Source organism: Anabrus simplex, chromosome 1 (assembly GCF_040414725.1).
Source record: "Anabrus simplex isolate iqAnaSimp1 chromosome 1, ASM4041472v1, whole genome shotgun sequence".
Lineage (NCBI taxonomy): Eukaryota > Metazoa > Arthropoda > Insecta > Orthoptera > Tettigoniidae > Anabrus > Anabrus simplex.
The window spans coordinates 131566739-131589357 of NC_090265.1; the positions used below are offsets into that span (position 1 = coordinate 131566739).

At 38.0% G+C, this 22619-nt stretch overlaps 2 protein-coding genes across 4 annotated transcripts in view; one reads left to right on the top strand and one right to left on the bottom strand.

Annotated features, from left to right (window-relative positions):
* Positions 1-22619, top strand: part of LOC136884782 (uncharacterized) — a 302644-nt gene that overhangs the window by 42440 nt on the left and 237585 nt on the right. For 2 of the 3 annotated variants that reach the window (XM_067157077.2, XM_067157091.2), the window contains exon 1: positions 20601-20737. The exons of the other annotated variant lie outside the window; for it this stretch is intronic. The gene's annotated coding sequence lies outside the window, so the exon portion shown is untranslated. Of the gene's footprint in view, positions 1-20600; positions 20738-22619 lie in introns of those variants that run through there. 3 annotated transcript variants of the gene reach the window in all.
* Positions 19306-20215, bottom strand: LOC136884805 (protein D1). The gene has a single exon (XM_067157100.2). It carries the CDS (start codon positions 19997-19999, stop codon positions 19397-19399), a length of 603 nt encoding a protein of 200 aa, XP_067013201.2. The 5' UTR covers positions 20000-20215; the 3' UTR covers positions 19306-19396.

Below are 22619 nucleotides of genomic sequence, written 5' to 3' on the forward strand. Positions count from 1 at the left end.
ATGAATGCCTACCTTTTTGGATTTTCTAAGGAGTATATTGTGGTTTATGGTATCAAATGCCTTTGTTAAATTGGTTTTGTGAAAGTGTTTACAATAAAAATTTGGATCCACAGCTGATATTTATATCTGATGAGGCATAGTTCTATCTTTCTGGACATAATGTGCAATTGTGGAGAACTGAGAACCTGTATATTGTTCAGAAAGTGCCATTGCATTCCATTAAAGTAGGCATGTGGTATGCAGTAAGCATGCGACAGATAATCGGCCTACATTTTTCAATGACCGTGTGAATTCAGATGTGTATGCGGGAACAATGTTTAATGAACTAACACAGGATTATGGATATTTTCAACAGGACAATGACAGAGCCCATACCTATCTTAACTTCACATCCAATTTTTGATGACAAGTGATTATTTTCATATTGACCTATTGAAATTAAATTATTAAAAGTTAAACAGTTAATTTATTGAATTACTAGGAAATGTTATGATTCCAATAGACTACAATTGCCATCCCAGCACGGCATTATGAGCATTGATATTTTGTATTATCTCCATTCAACGTGGACATAAGTAGGACGTTCCATTGGAACTTTAAGACAAGATCAGCCAGTTCATTTCCAAATAGTACCATATGTTATGTACATCAGTGTAAATAGTTGTAAAAATAGTTAAAGTACAAGTTAATCTCCTAAAAGGCTAAAAAAATTGTATAGATGTTTTAAATTCCACTTGTTTCATGCTGTTCTCATTATCGGCATTATGAGAGTTGACAGTATTATTTCCATTGGATGTGAACATTAGTTGGATGTCACACTAGAATTTCAAGACATGAATGGCTTATCCAAATATGACCTTAAAGTTCTTATACTTCAGTGCAAATTGTTACATAAAAAATATGATTTATGAATAATCCTAGTACAGCATCCACTCAGAGCTCTGACTTGGAATTAGAATTCATGGCTGATGATGCCTGCAATGACTGGCAAAACATGTACCATACTTAAACTTAATATAATGACAGTAATTTATTCCTAAAGACTTTACTAGTATTGAATAGGTAGTTTCAATAAATTAACTGTTTAACTTTTAACAGTTTTTGATGACCAGATAATTAGTACTGGTACATGTTTATGGCTCCCTAGATCAGCCGACTGAAATTATTAACTTCGGGGAACAAAAATATTTTCTGTACTATAGAAGAACTGAAGGCTGAAACAACACGTGCAATACAGTCTGTTACTGAAGTGGGATTACAGAAAGTGGCCAATGATTTGTTTAAACAATGTGAGGCATGTCTTACTGTGGAAGGAGATCATTTTCAACAGTATGTGAAATAAATGGTGAGTAATAAACCCCTAAAGGCCCCACATGTACAGTATTTTTAATAATATGATAATATTTAAATTTGTGGGTTATTTTATTCTGGTAGTCCTGAATGTTTTGATCTGCCATTAGTAATGAAACATGCTCTCACGGGAAAGTGTGAGCTGGATTCCACTGTAGTCTAGTTTCCTTGTTTTGTCACCTGTCACCAGGCTTCCCATGCTGCAGTTGAGAGTCGGTAGTTGGCCAGAGACAGAATGAACCAAAGTTTCCTCATAAAATGAGAGCACTGTACAGCATATAAAAGTAAAAAACAAATTAGACTGAGTTTCAGCCAGTAACGAACAGCTGATCTTGTTATTCAGGCTCAAACAGCAGCAGAATGCCCATAAGTAACTTTGAAATCTGTACTCCCAACATGAACAATAATCAAAATTTAATAAGAACCTATACCATCCTTGTTGACTGGATTTGTAATGGGAATATCTATAGTTAAATCAGGTAAAATTTAAGAGGGAGAAGAGGAGAATGTAATATTTTGCAATATAGATAATAATGTAACCTATAATACCACTTGGTACAACCTCATAAATTAAATTACAATACAGTACCAGTATATTGATATTAGGAATGTTGTAAACGATGCATATTAATGATTGATATGACACAATACAGGCCTAAGCTTACTGCAGATTTTTACACATGATGCGTGATGAAATATCGTACATTCACATTTCAAGCAAGAAAAAAAAAAGTGTATGTTTTCTTGTGCTTGATGAATGAGAGCTGAAAACAAGAAGAAATCATGTGTTAAGGGCTACATTTAGGGAGTAAAATCATTCCTTTTTCCTCCTTTGATTTGCCTTTGTTTTACAAGCTTGAATGGATAATTCCTGCACTAATTATCTGTAAGAAAACTATGAATGTTGATGGAAAATCCTTCAAGACCCTTACTTTAAGAAAGGGCTTCCAATTATCTCCTATGAAATCAAATCATTTCCTTTCAATTTTGCCTTTGTTTTAGTAGCTTGGATGGATAATTCAAATATCTGTAAAGAAGCTGTAAATTTTTCCGGAAAAATCTTTAACATCCTTAACTTTGGAAGGGCTTCAGAACTATCCTATTTTATAAATATCCAGCATCTTGTTACTATGAATTATAATTTTCACAAATGGCAATGTGATCAAATTACCACTAATTCTTTCCACTTCTTTGCCTTAAGTAGTGTAGTGGATTGTTCTTGTTCTACTGTAATCTGGTCGGGCATAGATGGACTTATAGGCTAGAGCAATTTTGTTACTTTCATAGATCTGTCTCCGTCTTATCCTTGGCTTTGACAATATGAAAGTGACTGAGGTATGAGCGATGCTAGTAATGCTAATTCTTATGCAGCCAGTCCCTGCTATGAATGGTGTGAAAATGTTGCTCATAGGGTCAGTTGGTGCATGCATTTCAGTGGGCTTGGCAGACTGATATGTAATAGCAACTCTGGCTCGGTGAGGAAAGCAACGAGAAACTATCTCACTCCTCATTTCCCTAGTACGCCTCTTCAGTGATGCCTAGGCCATCTACGACAGCTGATGGCAGAGCTGTTGAGGATCCCACCAGCGGAATCGCTGACGGACTGAACATACATACATACATAGATGGACTTCATTGTCCTTCGTGACAAAAGGGTATTTCCTCTTAAAACAATAATCAGCACCACCTTCAAAAGGAGATCAGTTGTTGGACATACCAGCTATCTGTCCTAGAGTATCCCTTTCACCTGCAAATCCTCCCTGGTATTTCCGCCTTTATACTCGCTCTATTGTTGTCTCTCACTAACACTTGCCTACCTTCTATAGAGCGAGTCTTTTGTATAATATGAATATATTATCTCTGATAGAGTTGTCCTCACTTATTCCTGCATTTATGACTATCCTGGACTTCGTTAACTAGGTACATGGTTATTTATCCACACCCTTTTGGTAAAAATGTTTGGCCTCTACAGTCTGAGCTTTCAGAATTTCTATCTCCGCAACCTGTACTTCCGCATTCTTCATGGTCTACTCTTCCTGACTACTTGCTCATTGTAATTAATTTCTCTGTGGTCTTGGTGTTTTCTGCATATCATTTTTAAAGAGGAAGGACCAATGTACCTAACAGCAAGAGTCTGGCCTCAATATGACGTGATAGGGTGATGGAGTAGCACTGCGATTTTGAGGTACTAAAATTGCCATACCGCGCGGCTAACTATTAGAGTAAATATGAAACAAGTAAGTTTATTAAAGTGGTCAACCTATTCAATACAATACATTCATGTAAATGTTTATAACTTAAGCATGGCACTTAAATTGGGACATGTTTCACCCTTGTTGTGGGCATCGTCAGCCTATCTCTCAGCCTCAAAATCAATTGACATCAGGATCTCGATACATTCCTATTAAAACCAACATATAACAAAAATAGTAGCGTGGGTTAAAAATACAATATGACGGCCCTTTACTGACAGGTAAACAAGATTTAGTAGAGTTCCTGAAAGAGTCTTTGAAATGTTTGTAAGATATCTGGTGTTGGCATTTATTAAAATGATGATCATGTGGTTAGGCACTCTCAGTCTTATGAAACAATGTTTAACATTTAAAGAGGCCATTTAACACTTGAAACAAAATAAAACACATGTTAAGACATTATGTACAATACATTCACACTTGTTATAAAATAAACCATGTTAAGACACTACGTACAGTCACAGGGTAAAGATTTCAGATGTCTGGTTGCTATTAAATGTTTGATGTCTGATAACATCTTTTAATCATCTTCGAGGGATTGTGGATATCACTGATATGCCTCTTGTAAGAAAACTCCAACTTAAAATACGACCACGATTATAGAAACGTATTCTACATCAAAACTTGTGGCTGTGAGCCTGACACAGCACTTCTTGAATTATTTTTAATTCCCCCACATCCCTTTTATCAATACAATATTTATTTTCTATGTTCTTATTAAATATTATAGCAGTAATTGTTGCACCAATTAATATGATGAATGTACCGTACCTCCTAGTTGGCTGTGAAAAGATGAAACACATCCACTGTATTCATTCAAAGAGACAATACTTCACCTAGAATACAATAAAGGACCACAAGGATCCCTAGTTCTAAATTTACACTGCGTGGGAACTAATTATGAAACAAAAACACCCGAGAGATATCGATTCATCTTCTGTGACGAAGGTTCTGACACATCAGTACTAGAAGTCGTGGTGGAGTTGCTGTGTGAGTCCTTGATTATGCCTGTTATAATTAGTGAGCTCCAGGGAAAAGTGACATAAGTAATTATCGATGATTGCTGATATTGCTGCTTCTCACCATTCAAAACCACAACAAAATTACTTATATCATTCCATGAATATTTCACTATGTTTGTATTGACGTTGACTTACATCACTATTCTCACACCAAGATATTACCTAAACCAACTGAAACAGAAAATTGTCTGAATTTGATCAAATAGGGACTTATTTCACTCTTCTCTGGGACTCCTGAATTTTCTCCAGTATATTATGCTGGATTTTAAAGATTTTTGAGGATTACTACTACTTCCAAATAGCAAACACCTCACAGACCTGTTCTCATGATATGTCTGCAAGGTAATCAGCCCAGAGGCTGCTTGAGTCCTCAAATAGCATCTCCAAAGGTTATGAGGTTATGGAAAACTTCAAAAACCAATGATGACGCTAAAATGTGGGGTACTAGTAAGCAAGATGAGGAATGAGGTAGTTTGGCATTGTTTTCCTCACTGGGCCATAAAGTGCTATTGCAGCACGACTAGTCCTACGAGTAGTACCTTTCATACCATCTGGACACACTAGCCATGCTCCAAATGTCATTAGTTTTGCCAGAATGAAGATCCTAACAGTTATAAATTAACTGAGTCGAAACTGAAAAGAGATGGCTTCAGATACCATAAAAAACCTTCAGTTTTTAAAATGATCACTCAGCAGTTGCTACAAAGAGTGGCACAGTAAAAAAAAAAAAAAAAAAAAAAAAAATTCAAAAAGCCACATAGGGATTTTAGTACACATTTATAAAAGCATTTTCGATCATACACTTCAGTGAGTCAGGAGCCCTTGTCACATCTGGTACAGTTCTTGCATACAACCTCAGTTCCCTGTAAAGCTGAAAGTAAGTACTAGTCTCTTAAACCATTTTATAGTAATTAACACCTACTTCTTCGAGCAACTACATTGGAGTACGATGTATCTCCAAAATATACAGTAAGTACTTCTTGAAGTCGATTGCAATAATGGAGAAACTCTTCACCAGATTTTCCTTTCAAAGATTTTATCGTATACAGGAAGCCAAAGTTTTCCATATACTTTTTCAGAGTTGGAAACTTTGCATGGATGCTTTTGCTAATCACATCAACCATTACTTAAAACTATGTTTAGTAAACATCTTCCGCACTTGTGAAACTTGCTTCATCTTGTTTTTTCATACTGAAGAAAGGTCTTTTTCTTCCCACAGCAAAATTGCTTGAACTCTGGTAATGTAAAAATTATCAGCTAGTTCATTTGCTGTGATCTCTGTAGAAACAAGTCCATTTTTTTCAATACTCTGATATCCAAGAGAGGAACTGTTCCAGGTGACATATAGGTGAGCCTAACTCCCTGTCCACCCTCAGCCAAAATTACTTATGAAGTTAATCTTTACTAATTAATCATAACATACAATAATGGAAACAAAGCCATACGACAATATTTCATTCATCAAAGAAGTAGACTCATTAACAATTATGAAATCTTTAATAATAAATTTTATTGCGCACAATGTGCAAAATTTACATATTACATCAATTAAATTACAATTCGCTTAAGGAGCACTTTGTTCAGAGCAAAATTGCTTCAGAGAGACTGTTCTCTTCATGCACTTCATTACGTGATATGTATCACACTGTTCTTTGCACAGTACACATACACACTCCTGGCTGGCCCGGTGGTAGGACTTCTTGGCACAGATACGGTGATGAAAGCCGTGTATTGCAAAGCGTGTCACCAAATGTCTCAACTCATATTCCTCTTTCATCCAATCCTTATTTATCAGTGCGTCTGTACTGTAAAAGCTTTCCTCGATCGAGTCCCTTTTCTCCCGTAGTTCTCGTAACAGCTCCTTGTATGCCGGAGTTTGCTGTAGAGGCATTTGTAATCTTAAATCCTCTATCAAGAAGGTTTCCCGTGCTAAGACATATACGTACCGGGATCGGGTGAATTTCGATACCCCTAGGACCCTCTTAAGGTATCTCGGTTTCATGCTTTCCAGATCTCGTAGCTGTTTACATGATAGGTACTCCCATATTACTTCTAATCCGTATGTGAGCGTTGGTAGCACCTTGACTTGGAAAAGTTTCATGGCCGTCTCCAGCGACATTCTTTGCAGATGTTTGATTTCACTTATGCTTCTAAGTGCAGCAGCTAATCTCTTCTTTATGTGTACTGAGAAGGTCGTCCCGGAGACTTGTAGTGTGATCCCTAGATATGTGAACTGGTTTATCGGTGTTAATGTGTGTCCCCCACATACAATGTAGTCACCTTTCGATAAGTGTCCTCCTCTCCTGAATACCATTAATTCTGTCTTCTTTAGATTCATCCTTAGCTCGTTGTCATCCGCCCATTGCGTGACAAGCTCCATTCCGTTTTGCAAATCTTTTATGTTATCAGCGGCTAGTGCCATATCATCCGCATATATGTATATGCTTACATTTTGTGCTCCCTCTTTGATTTTTGTAGGGAGATCCTGGGTCAGCGCATTGAACAATAAAGGGCTCAAGGGGTCCCCTTGTAGCACTCCGATGGTCTGATCTATCCAGTCTGATTGGGATATCCCATCACTGATTTGCACTTGGTTTGCCGCTAGTATATTAGCTATTAAATTCGTCATATCCGATCGTCCGACGAGGCTTTCCAGTTTCTCGATTAATTTCCTTCTATTGACAGTGTCAAATGCTTTGGTGTAATCAATGAAGATTACATACTTCTTCCCGTGGGCTTGTGTTCTTTCTTGTATGTCCTTTAGCAGGCAGCTCGCCGCTATCAGGGTGGATCTCGCTTTCCGGAATCCAAATTGTTCATCAGGTAACAGTGGTTCCATCAGGTTACTTATTTTCTGTGCTAATAGTTTGGTGAGTATTTTAAATGCCACCGACTCCAGGGCTATCCCTCTGTAAGATTCTGGTTTGCTTGTGTCCCCTTGTCCTTTATATAGCATCTTCATGACTGCCTTCCGCCATGCATTAGGTATGTTACCAGATTCCACGCATTTGTTCATTAGCATTGTCCACACTGAAATCTTTGCTTGCGTCTGAGAATTCTTTAAGACACTCTGTAATTTCTTTCTGCTAACACTGTACAGCTTTAACACTTTCCACTCTTGGGCATGATGATGTTGCATCACAAAGCAGTAGGTTCCAGCTATGACACCCACACAGAGTAAAGATAGCTGAAGGATTTTTTTCCAGTATGCTGTTATAACACCACTGAACTCTCCCCTCATATTGCAGCCATTATCCTCTCCTTGGCCCCGACAATTCTTTATATTAAGTCCAATTAGTTCTCGTTCTGTTGATAAAGATCTAGTTAACTCTTCACCTGTAGTTTCTTCAACTAGCAAGAAAAGTGATCCTCCGTGTTGGTAGATTTTACATCCACATACTGTAATACCAGGGACATCCGTTCAATGCAAATTACATTTCTAGAGAAATCTTCAGGATTTCTGATTTGACACCTTTTCTCATTGTTTCAATTAGTCACTCTGAATATGTATATATATATATTTTCCAGATCCAGTAGGTAGTGGATATGGAAGCAGTTCTCTTCAGTTCTCAGTTCTCTGTAAATGATCTCTCATAATAGGGTCAAACTTGAGTATTAACTTTACAAGACCAAAAATGTCACCACCGGGCGAGTTGGCCGTGCGCGTAGAGGCGCGCGGCTGTGAGCTTGCATCCGGGAGATAGTAGGTTCGAATCCCACTATCGGCAGCCCTGAAAATGGTTTTCCATGGTTTCCCATTTTCACACCAGGCAAATGCTGGGGCTGTACCTTAATGAAGGCCACGGCCACTTCCTTCCAACCCCTAGGCCTTTCCTATCCCATCGTCGCCATAAGACCTATCTGTGTCGGTGCGACATAAAGCCCCTAGCAAAAAAAATAAAATTAAAAAAAAAAAAAAACTCACCAGTACTGTCCCCTTCCAGACTTTCCTCATGGACTCTAAATGTAACATCATATATTGCTAGGTACTCCATGATGGCAAGTATCCTATTTACAATATCTATCCATCACTTCCTTTCTGCTTTAAGTTGAGTCCCTGATTATTTTTCTAACTTTACATTGTCCAAATGATCACTGGTGTTTTCATGGAACTTTAGATAAGCATCAATATTTTATTCAGTCGCTTACACCACATACAGGGTCCATTAAGTTTCACTTCACTTAATCTTAAGTACATCATGCTCACAATACGCTCACAAATATCACTCACTTCCCAGGACTGCCTGTTCGTTTATCGTTTACGTAGTGTAACTTCTCTAAATTTACTTCAAATTTATTAGCCCCACTGTTGAACGTCAATTGTAACTTATCAACATACGAGTACTTGTCCCACATTTGAGCATCAATTTTAACATTATGAAAATTGGTAATAATAATAATGACAGTAAATTGTGAGCCTCCTCACCAGTGCATTTCTTTTAAAGAAAACCCAACCTAATCTGGACTCAGAACCACCCACATTAGAAAAAGTCAAAGAAATAATCAGTAAACTAGAAAATAAAGTAACAGGAGAAGATGGTACAATAGCTGAAATGAAAAAAATAGGTGGTGATAGCCTAGATCAGCAAATTCACACCATTACTGAAGATATCTGGATTACATAAAGAGTTTCTGATGAGTGGAAGTGTGCCTTAATGCATCCCTTGCATAAGAAAGGGGATAAAATCTGATGTCAATACCTACAGAGGGATATCAAAGCAAATACAGTAGAGACAATACGCGACACTTATGGATTTAGCCTTGTTAAAATGGGAAACAATTCTACGGTGGCACTCCTAGTGACTTGACCTGAAAAGTCGCGCTGAATTCAAATATCAGTGGAAATGCATATACGAAAATGGATAAATAAATTACGTCTAGAAAGAATTATTGAGATATTAACTTCGAAGTTGCTAAAGCAATTCTGGATAAATGAATGAAGAATTATGTTATTATTTAAAGACTGAAATTAGACATATAATCAAGATGTGAAATTGACTGCTGTGAAATGGGTTGATCTTTCATTTATGCATTACTTTTTTTCTTTAGCATTCCTGCCTGAACTTTTACAGTTAGATTAGTCTTTTTTCTCATTTACAAAATATTGTATCATCACATGAAGACACTTGTCAACAAAAATATCGGCACATTCCTTACACACATGATGCAATGAATTAACACAATTTTCCTCTTAACATGAAGCCTACTAACAGAAAGAAAAATCTATAAAATCCCAGCTTTAATCTGCGAAGAGGGATAAAAGAAAGAAAAGTATGGACACCTTATCCAAATAACTTCTGTGACATTTCAAAACCCACAGATCACACCTACAACAATACATCGGTATTGAAGGTTAACTGCTGCACTATACAATAAAATGTGTATATTATATTTTAAGCCAGTTAAAATATGGGTCGAGCAGGTCAGAAGATTATGAAGTACTATAAAAATCTCTTTGTCACTGGAAGAATATATATGCAAACACAATATTACTTATATTTTCTTGTCACGAGGGTAGCGAAAGAAAGACCGCGTATTCTTCTCTACTTCATAGTTACTGGAGCCAAACACAGCACATACCTTTCCCCTCATGTCGAGAAGAGAATCAAGGAATGACACGCTACTATTTAATTATGTCAACTCACTGAAAAGGCATAAATAAGACCATAAACTTCACACACAAATACATGTGCTCTTATGGCAGAATCAGTAGTTCTGAGGTCTATCCGCTAGAGAGAGCTCTAATAGCTGTCCCTCGATATCTCGCTGAGTGTTGCGTATTGTCTCTACTGTATTTGATCAAAGTTACCAGTTGCCTATAAAATTTTCACCAAAGCACTACTCACAAGACTTGAGAAGCAAACAGACCACTTAATAGGTGAATATCAGGCAGGTTACAGAAAACGAAGATCATGTGTAGAACAAAATATGTTTAATTTCAAAACTATCCTATATGTAAAACCAGACAAACTGTGAACAGTTTTCGTAGATTTCAAAAAAGCATTTGATTCTTTAGACAGAGAGACACTTTTTGATGTGTTGGAAGAGTTTAGAATAGATAAGAAAACAAGAAATTTGATCAGACAGACACTGACTGACACCACCTCGAAAAGTAAGTTCTTAGGAGAAATTTTTGAACCTTTTGATATTAAGACAGGGATCAGACAAGGAGATGGCTTATTTCCATTACCTACTGTTCAATCTTGTTCTAGAGAAAGGAGTCTGAACATGGGAGAAGGAAATAAAAGGGATTAATATCGGCAAGTCAGTTAAAGATATTATTAATATCAAATGTTTGGCCTTCGCAGATAATCTTATAATTCTGTCCAACAATACGCAAGAAGCAATTCAGCTCCTGGAAAAACTTCATGTAATTGCATCTAAAACTTGACTCCAAATCTCATACGAGAAAACTTGATACATGGAAAGATCTCCTTGATACTTGGACAAACAATCTCTGGTAACTCAGTTTGGCAAAATCCCTCAGGTAAATAATTTCAATTACTTACGGGAAATCATCCAGCCAACCAGATTAAATCATGAAGCAGAGAGAGAATTACCAAAAGCCTACAGAATAACATAGAATAAGTACAACAAAAAATCAATACTTGGAATGTTAAATTAAAACACTATAATACTGTAATTAAGCCTGAAATGTTATACACATCAAAACCCTTGATCATTGGAGGCAGATCACTAACTAAAATTCAGAAAAACAAGAAAGGAGAATACTTAGGAAAATCTTTGGCCCAGTGTGCGTAGAATAGAAAAAGATGAGTGAAATTTTACGGCCATATTCGAAGAATGCTTTTTAAATTTTTTTTATAGTTTGGCTTTATTTATTGTAGAGTGAATATGCCTGCATACTGTTCCGCATACTTCTGTTCAAACAAAAGCAGCAAAACAAACAGTGTATCTTATTTCAGGTAAGTTAATTTCTTCTCTATTATAAGATTATTATTATTATTATTATTATTATTATAAGATACTGAAAGATCTTAAGTTTCGCCATTGTAATGTGCAAATTCTTATCACAGATTCCCACCAAAAGACAAAGAGCGGGCCGATGACCTTCGATGTTAGGCCACTTAAAACAACAAGCAACAAAGACAAAGAGCTGACTAGGCAGTGGGTGAATAACATGAAGAGAGATAAGTGGTGTCCCTAGTAACAAAGTTCAGGACATTTTGAGGAGTACTATATGTATTTAGTTAATGTCAGGAGAAGTTTGCTGCCCAAGGCAGTACCGACAATCTTCAAGTTACAAGTGATGAAAATCATTTTCTCTGTATTGAAAGAATCTTAATTTATAATAATATAAGAAAATTTATTTTAACTCAACCTATTCAATACAGTACAAGATGTTAACATATTAGTTTAACATCGTTAAAAATCATTGAGACATGTTTCGCCCCTTCTGTGGGGCATCATCAGTCATATCACGAGAACACCAGGAACTGCACGTTGCTTTTTGGGGGACACCCTAACTGGTTCTGAGGCCTTGACTCGTTCTCAATCATTTTATAGATTGTTAGTATGATGGGCTTGCCACACTCAAAGGCATTTTATACCAACTGCCAGGATTTTTTCAGGCTGCTCCTAACGCCTACTGCAGCCACGTGCAGACGCTGCTAGATGGACTATTGTGATATTACCTCCCCCAAGAGTCCGACTCGTTGGCTGAATGGTCAGCGTACTGGCCTTCGGTTGATAGGGTCCCGGGTTCGATTCCTGGCCGGGTCGGGGATTTTAACCTTCATTGGTTAATTCCAATGGCCCGGGGGCTGGGTGTTCGTGCTGTCCCCAACATCCCTGCAACTCACACACCACACATAACACTATCCTCCACCACAGTAACCTGCAGTTACCTACATATGGCAGATGCCGCCCACCTTCATCGGAGGGTCTGCCTTAAAAGGGCTGCACTCGGCTAGAAATAGCCACACAAAATTATTATACCTCCACCAAGAGACCATCAGCCCTCCTAAAGAGCCTTTTCTGCCCACAGTCATTGGCCTCTTTAGATTGTACCCATATTTATCCCCAAGTCCAGGGCTGCCTCTTCTGCCATTTCCACCATACTGAAGTCCAGTGAGGTCTTCACCTATAACCCTAAGCTGGGATCCTTACCAGATGTCACATACTGGGTCAGTGTGCTCTGGGACTCACATAGGTAGAGGCACCACTCCCTGGTCAGGGCTGCCTCTGCTACCTAAAAACAAAATGTCTTTTATTAAACCATTGAAGCTGTTGGTAATTTCTCAAACATGTCTAATATGATCAAAAAGAATGCTTTCTCAGATCTTACTTTGTAATACATGTCAAGCTGACTGGCCTGTAATATGTGTTTATTACCCTTTCAGTCATGATTTGGGAAATATACAATAAGAAGAAAGCTGGATAAACACAGAATGATAAAGATGAAAAGAACAGGAACAAACAAATGCAAGAGTAATCTGCTACAAATAGTTAAGGATGACCCTACAAACAACTGGGAAATGTTTTCCAAAACATGTCAAGGACAGAGTCCATGCAGCAATCACCGCAATGAATGACATCAAACTACAGTAAAACCTTCCCTAACGGACACCTTTATTTAGCGGACATTTTTCCACGGAACCGATTTTATTTAACGTGAGACACATGTTAAATAAGCCTCATTTAAGTGGACACTTCAAATTCCAGAGAGTGTACATCACCATTAGTCTTGTCTACTTGTCTTAAGCAGACAATTTGCCTGTTCCAGGACACTTTCTTTACACAGGGCTATGTCATCCTTTCTCTCAAAATCGTTCTGCAAACATACGGGAATTCCTTTTGAATGTCTGTGCTATTTTGAATCCAGGAAAAAGAGATGAAACATTCATAGGAATGCTGAAATAGCCATGAAGTTGATTGTTCTGTACAGGATTCTTCCCAAACTTTTCGTTAGGATCGTCTTGTGTTCTAATTAGTATACATTCTGAGAATTCCTAGTTGCCTGGGAATGCTAACAGTGACTGTTTACTCACAAGTCATCAAGGGATTTTAAAGCCTATCTTGCATCATTCCATTCATATCTCAGATTGTTGCTGATAAGGCTGAGGTCAGCTAATTCAGTTAAACTTGACAGGAGAGAGACTTTTATGTGATGAATGTTGAGGGAAATACTGTAGCATTTCAATCACCCAGTAAACATGAATAGGAGGGATAAGCGTGTTTAGATCTCAAGACAAGAAAACGTGTAATTAAAGAAACTGCACATGGATTTTCAGTGAGAAAAGCTCCCTATGGGAAAACTGAAATAAACACAATTGTGATAAACAAAAATACAATTTTAAGCGAGTGGGAGGAAAATAGGAATTGAGGAGTAAAAATATGTGGGAGTCAATTTTTGCAGAAATGAATGTTGTGGTGTATGAGTGGTTCAAATGTGTTTGAGCACGGAAACTATGAGTGAGTAGGCCAATGTTACAAGTGAAAGCGCAAGAAATTGCAAATAATCTGGAAGGTGAGATTAATTCAGTAAAGAATTTGTGTGTCACGCTGAGTCATCATTCCCTTTTCGAGAATATTGCAGTAAAAAAGAAATGTGCTAAATTTATACACCCAGCTAAATGATTACTTCCCAGATTTGTAATGATTGTAAAGGCTGTAAAATCACTTCTAATATTTCCCAGGCAAATATTTAGTTAGAAATTATTTAGAATAAACAAAATAACAATGTAGGCCTATGCTTATATTAAAGGTTGATGTTCTTTGCCGTTAAAATGTTTGATTAATTTGTACAACCTTGTTATCGTGATATATCATTGTTGTTGTTGTTTTAGTAGACACCTCTCGTTATGGACGTTTTTCCATGAAACCAACAATGTCCACATAAGAAATGTTCAGCTATACTTGAAAAGCTTTCAATTCAGACATCAATCCAATTATTTCACATGAAAATTTCTCACATCGTAACATATGGAATGGAAATAATATGGGAATACCTCATGAAAACTGTCCTTAAGTTGATATAAAATGTAAAATCCATATATCTAAAGAAGATACTTTACTTACCAAAGACCACACCATCAAAGACCACTGCCAGCTCAAGAACCTTTCTTTTTAGAAAAAACCTGACTGTAACTCCCGCTGCCATCTACAGCTCAGTACTAAGCAGTAATCAGCTAACTATACACAAAAAATTCTGGAGTGACTTTTATATCACAGAAGCCATGATTACAAATGAATGGAAGAACCCAGGATATGAACTAAGACACGCGAAGACCCAGTCTGAGTACACGGTTTCGACCATAAACTTTGCAGTAGGAAAGATTTCCACAAGCCAGATACAGGCTGTGTGGGAAAAATTGTGGCAGATACCACTCTACAGTCCACAAAAATTGACTAATATATTTGACTGGACTGTGTACATAAACTTATGAACTCTATTTAAAATGCAAATTAACCATGCATGGTGATTGGCTGCTATAAATATATTTTGTGGATGTGAGAACGTTATGATTTGCTTGTATGTATTCATGGCTTTGTATAAAAGTACAAGGCATAAATTATGAGTCCTAGTCCACTTCTCTGTTTGACTTCTGCCTTGTATCTGCTTCCATCGTAGATGTCCACAGCTCCTCAATATTTTGGTTTCTTTATTCAAACACTGTTCTCGAACGATAGATCAGTCTGACCTCTGACATATACCGTAATCCTTGTTTCTTTTATTGTATAATGACATTATTTAAGCATAGTCTTTAACTTCCATTTGTACCATCCACTGACTGGTTTGGTTCTAATAATAGACAGTCAACCCCCTATTTACCGCCAAGCTCAGTTGTTGCCCACGATGAGCAATGAAATATTCCTGATGAAAGTAGCACAGTAACAATCTCTATATAATGCCACCCCTATCTGCCACCATCTGCTACTGTTAGCACAGGTACAGTGATAAAAGTGTACTCAATATATCGCCAACTGTTGAATTAAAATTATCTGCAGGAACGTGGAAACTTTATATTCCAATGAAAACATGGTTCTAACCTAGGCTAATCCTTTAAGCCGCTGTGAGCTTGCATCCAGGAGATGGTGGGATCGAATCCCACTGTCGGCAACCCTGAAGATTATTTTCCGTGGTTTCCCATTTTCACACGAGGCAAATGTTGGGGCTGTACCTTAATTAAGGCCATAGCCGCTTCCTTCCAACTCCTAGGCCTTTCCTATCCCATTGTCGCCATAAGACATATCTGTGTCGGTGCAACGCAAAGCCACTAGCAAAAAAAAAATCCTTTAAGAATGTGAACAAGCTGGATGTTACTGACCCTCATTAGTAGTTCATTATCGTGAGTGGCATAGCACAAAGAATTTACTGTACAGTACCTGCTCTGAAAGAATGATCCTGGTATATAATGGGAATTTCCTTACAGCTTATCACCAAGGGCTGTTTCTGAGAATAGCTCTGGAACCCTGGACAAAGTAATTTGAGGGTAATGAGCTTGGCAGTACCTCATCTTGACCTGTTACGAACTTAAGTTCTGTCTGTGTTATCTGCCCTGTGTGCGCAAGTTCCTACAATGAATATACGAACAACATTTAAGTGTAAGAGAGAAGCAAAAAGTGTGAGCTTAAAAAGAACAGTATCTTCCTGCTAGTCAGCAGAACATTGCAAACAATTTTTCATTGTTGTCAGTGTGAGAAACGGAACTGCAACCAATGAAGGCAATAAGGAACAAGCAAAGTTTATTGGTGACAAATTAGGCATTGCAGACAACATACAAAAATGGTTGGGTATTTAATTTCAAAAAATGCCATTGGTTTACGCAGCATATGAAGCAGGTTGGGACAGCAGAATTCAACTTGGCAGTTGTACAAGAGGGCCATGGAAAACTTTCAGCAATTATTAAAATCTGTGAATCATATCAATCTGATGAAACAATATAAACTGCCACTGTAAGGGGTTGCAAGAAATCCAGGGACAAAATAACCATTGTTTTTTGTACTAATGCAAATACTTACTTACTTACTTACTTACTCCATGGCTCTACGGTCCTTTAAGGACCTTGGCCTCCTTGACTACAGCTCTCCAGTCGTCCCGGTCTTAAGTTTGGGACCGTTCGGTTATCTTGATTTGGTTTCTGAACAATATGTAGTTTTGTGGTAGTGGAGTTGTTAGCCCCACGTAACAACCCCCAACCTGGAGGACCAGGGTATCACTCTTAGTCTGGATCATCACCTTAGACCTGTCCGGCTTGGGTGGCCCTACCAGGAGCATATGCTCCCGCCGGCATTGCTCTAAGGATCATTTGAACACGCAAGCCTCCAAAACACCCGGCAAAATGTATTTTGCCTTCGTCAAGGTGGTGATACCATCGGGAGGGTGGGAATAATAAAAAAGTTTAAAGCACATTCTTGGTGGTATCAAGTGAAAAAAGCAATTCAACAAATTAATGATAGGGGATTCTGTTGTCAGTTTGTCATTAAAGGATGGTCTGTTCTTCATCAAGGTTACATGGGGAGAAGTTTTAGCTACAAGAATAAGGAAATGCTGTCCCAAACTGGAATCACAACTGGAGCTGATTTATCTCAATAAGACCAATAAATCCATGCATTAGAGAAAAACTCTTGAACGCCTACCCAATGGAGCAACTCTCACAGCAGAACTCATAGAAACAGACGAAGAGCCAGCGATTCAGGAACTTTCCACTGACGACATTTTGACTTCGTGAAACCACCAGAAAGTTCAAGCGAGAGTGAATTACCTGAACTGGTGCATCAGAAAATCACTACTAGAGAAGCTGACAAGTGTGTAGACTGTTTGTATGGTTATTCTGAACAGAATTGTTTCTCTATGGAAATGCACGATCACTTCACTGCCATTCAGTCTGCTATTTCAGCTCACAGCGAGTTTTGTAAAGTTCAGTCCAAAAGGATTTAATATGCAGGTTCAGTGCGGTGTATAACTTATATCAGACTTGTACTGTATACTCCACTGAAATAATTTTTTTCAGACTTTACTGCTTACTGTATGGAAAATGTGGAAAATATGCATATAACATCTGTCAGAGTACTGTACTAATACAAAATACCTACATAAATTAATTGTTGAATTAATACTATTCCAGAAAATCCTGTACAGTATATCACTATGTAGCACAAGTCATTCAAATTAAAGTTTTAAAGCGTGACCTCAATTTAACGCAACTGTATCCTCTTTATTGTGCAAATTACACTCTGAACAAACGACAGCATTACAATGAGGGATAACTGTACACACACTTACAGTCAGTATTTTAAATGTGATTGCTAGAATCTTCTGAAATATATCATAAGGCTGGCTACAAGTCTGTAGGGCCTATATATTACAGAAGATGAGGAGAAAGAGAAAAAAAAGAAGTTACAAAAGGAAATAAAAAATAGAGAAATTGACTGATGACAAGGAGAAAAGGTGATTGTTTGGTATTTATTAAATGACTGAATGAAGAAGAGGAATGGAAGGAGATGATGGAGAGTAAGACCTCGATTATGATGAAGAATGAATGGAATGAAGAGGAACCATACTTGCGACTGATAACCATCCTAAGTGCTTTTGCCATCAAGCAACAATCGTCATCACCTGGACACGAAAAGTCAATTTGAGAATAATTTTTCCAAGTAGCTTTGCTGATGATGCCTCTGCTATCATAAAGATATAGGCTATTGAAGAGATGTTTTTTGTAGGCCTAGTTCTGCATCTCCTTCCACTTTTCCCACATCTGTGGGGTCGCGAGGGTGAACTGCGTCGCACATGTGAATTTGGCCGTTTTTTTTTGCTTTACGTCGCACTGACACAGATAGGTCTTATGACGACAATGGGACAGGGAAGGGCTAGGCTGGTGTGAAAATGGGAAACCACGGAAAACCATTTTCAGGGCTGCCGACAGTGGGGTTCGAACCTACTATCTCCCGAATACTGGATACTGGCCGCACTTAAGCGACTGCAGCTATCGAGCTCGGTGGCCCTGTTTTTGCTCAGATGTCCTTCCTGATGCCAATCCTATATGGAGAGATCACTATTGCCTGTTTCTGGAATGGTTGATAGTGTGGTGTGTAGAACAGACATAAATGCCCAGTCCCGGAACCATTAAGAATTAATCAGAAGTGATTAAAATCTTCGACCTGGTCGAGAATCCCCTCTGAACCGAAGGGTAGTACGCTGACCATTCAGCCAAGGAGACAGACAGGCCTAGTTCTGCATCGGTTGGACAAATCGAGTTTATGTAACATAGCTTACTGTCCATGTCTGGCTGATAAATTTTGTTGATTTGATCCTTAAGAGGATGACAATACATGACGTAGTAATATTTCTATATGATGAGACTAAATTAACATGAACTCCATTTTATTTTCCGTCTCCATAAAATAACAAAAAGGGTAAGGTAAAACATGTAGAACACCAAATTTGATTAATATTAGTAACATATTCATACATTCAACAGTTAGGACAGTATATTTGACATGCAAATGAGAACTCTAATACCAGTATAGTAGGTCGAGGCCTACTTCACCAAATATTATGGCTTGGACAGTGATGTAGCTTCAGTGGGTAATAAAGGCTACTGTTTCTGCGCTTCATTCATATATGAGAGGTTAAAAGAAGCCCTTATACCTACCAGGATATTTTAATCGAAACCAGGTAAACTTGAAGATGTGAAAGAATGTTATACACTACTACCTCCAAGGCAGCCCTCTCCAACAGAGATTTTATTGAGTCAGGCATAACAAAAATAATTCGATAGTTTTGTATCTGAGAGAGCCAACGTTCTCTTATTCCCCACTCAACTGCTTATGCACTGTTGGTACATAATCATCCCACGCAGCACGATAATACGTTCCAGCTACAGCAGGCAGTTCTAATCCGTACTTTTCAGCGAACTTCTGGATAGAAAAGTTCTTTCTTCCCATTCGAGACCTGTTGCTGAGTCGAAGTCCATCAAAAGCAATTTTATCTGGTTGTCTGAAGACCAACAAGACGTAACGATGCAAACCGGTACCTTTGGGAGGTCCAGATCCAACATACTGCGCGAGTGTTTCTCCGTTGGCTATTTCTTCACCTGGTACATTAATCACTAACCAGTGCAGAAACTCACGAAACTTAGGATCTGCTCTGCTGGGTGCATCCGGATCTGTCATAACGACGGTGTAAAATTCATCTGGCTTTGCTGACCACGAAATATGAGGCTGATCTTTTACTTTTGTTGGTGTCAGTTCATCACCAAGATGAAGTTTCTCATTGTCGAATGTAACATTCAAGACAGTTTCAGGAGAGTTACGTACAACATCTGGGACAAAATCGAACTCGCGATCAATGCACAGTAACAAATTTGCATTCAAAAGTAAAACTACGAAATATAAAAGGAAGTAACACATTTTTTCAAATTCTTTTTCTGACAGTTCACCGCTTGACAGTCAAGTTCAAGCAACAAACTATTTCAATCTGATCTCCTACAGTACGTTGCAACAATAAATTCTATACTCTTGAGTCTGAGCAAAGGAAACAAGGAAGAAATCTAAGCAGCCTGACCTCGATTTTTCTTTACGTGCAACTTGTTTCTCCTAGAAGTTAAACCTGTTCTAGCATCCTTGTCTCCAGCAACCAACTGGGATGCTGCGTTCTGTTATGAGGTTCAAGTTTACTGCTATTCCGTCACTTTAACGGAAAGGTGAATTTTCATTACCTTTAATTAGCGAATGGGGGATTTTAAATTAATTTTCTTTTGAAAATCACAGCACACCGTTCTACGAAAATCGGGATAATATTTAGTGGTAAATACGAACAAGTTAACAGCATTAATGCATTAACAGCAGTTAAACTTCCATGATCGGTGTAAAGTATTCGGTATTTATTCTATCTTGGTAATTTTTCTATGGATGGGAAAAGGAAGAGAGAGAGAGAGAGAGAAAAAAAAAATGGGAAGTAAGTCATGACGTAATGAAATGATGACGAAATCCACAATCCAAATATGGCGGTGTAGTCATTGCTGTGACTGTATGTGTCATCCATATGAAATGTAAAAGAAAGCGTAATAGACCTTGATTTATTAAAGTACAGCGGCCCTGTAATACACCTAATATACTAACACGGTTTCCCATCGAGTTTTATACAAGGTGCGTTGCATTTTATTAGTTTGTTTACTTGTGATAAGCCTTAGTAACCAAACTTGTATAGGAGAGCTACTAAAGAGGTGTGGTTGTATCGCTCGTTTTTGACAGTACTGTTGAATGCATACCTAAACCATTAGATCTACATAATATATAAATATTTTGTGCCAGAGAAGCGCCCTTTCCTATACTCACCTAACCTACAAATTCGCAACAGTGCTGTATTGATTTCAGTTAGTCTTAAGTGTTTCACATGAAATAGTTTGATTTAAGAAGAGTTTAAAATCATGCATATGTAAATGTAATGTTACTTTATTCAGGCATTTGTATCCTTTATAAGTACTCTAGGCCATATTCATTGAAATGATATATTTTATATGGAATATCGTGAATGATACCTTAAAAGTTTGAAGTTGACACTGCGTTAAATGATAATAGATACTAATTTAATAATCATGATTCAGTGCTTAATAAGTCTTTCTTTCAAGATGGATGTGCTAGTTCAGTTCCATGAGGTTGTAGCAGTATTAGGTAGCAGCTGTAAATACTTTTGTGATATTCATAACATGGTAGTTTTCTTCATGCCTTTGATATTTATGATTTTATAAGATATGTTGTATAAAGACATAACTGCAGAATCTATTCTAGCCTAAGTTGTTTATTGCTGTGCAGAGTACAACCATACAAAATTACTGTGTAGCCTTTCTTATTGCAACATACAATACTGAAACTGGTATTTTAATTAAATCTGCAGAAGTGTATGCATGTTGACTGTGCAAGATGGAACTTGTAATAATAGTCAAACATGTTTCAACTCGTTTGAGCCATCTTCATTGAAAAAAAAGGGGGATAAAGTTATTTACATTATTATTATTAACAAGAAAAGCGCACAAACGTGCAAAGAGTTAAGGTTCATTGTTCTTTGCTACATTCCATTAGTGATTTAGTGCACTTGTGGCACTCGCAGAGGCTGCATACACACTCTGGTGAGGGTTCGTGGAAACTGTTTCTCGTGCATAGCTTGTGGTGGAAACTGTGCACCGAGAGCCTAGTTATGGCGCTTCGTAAGTCCTTGTTTGGTCCTGTCCAGCTCTGATCCAGCATCACATCCATTGCGTAGGATTTGGGCCAGATGTCCGCTTTCTTGTTTTGTCTGTCCCGAAGTAGGTCCGACTCTTGTTTGGTCGCTGGCAGCTGTTGTCTGAACCTCAGGTCTTCTATGAGGAAGCACGTTTTTGCAAGCTCGTAAGTCAGTCTTGAAGGGGTGTATTTTGATATTCCCAAAGTTCTCTTCAGGTATCTTGCTTTCACACACTCAAGGGTCGAGAGGTCTCTAGTTGTCAGGTTGTTCCATATAAGCTCAATGCCATAGGTCAGAACAGGCATTATCTTTGCGTAGAAAAGTGTTATTGTGTGTCTAGTGCTAGTCTTGTCAGTTTCTTAATGTCATAGATGGCTTTGATGGCAGCGGCTGCCCTCTCCCGTTTGTGAATTTTGTAAGATCCCGATGCTTGTAGGGTGATGCCCAGGTACCTGAAGGAGTTTACAATCTTTAACTCTTCTGCTCTGTAGTATGTTTTGTCTTGTGCAGAGGATCTTCCTCCCCTCCTGAAAATCATTTGCACCGTCTTGTTGGTATTCAGCTGGAGTTGATTGTTTTCAACCCACTCCTGGAACCGATCTGAATCAATCAATCAATCAATCGCTGTGAGCTTGCATCCGGGAGATCGTGGGTTTGAGCCCCACTGTCGGCAGCCCTGAAAATGGTTTTCCGTGGTTTGCCATTTTCACACCAGGCAAATGCTGGGGCTGTACCTTAATTAAGGCCACGGCCGCTTCCTTCCAACTCCTAGGCCTTACCCATCCCATCGTCGCCATAAGACCTATC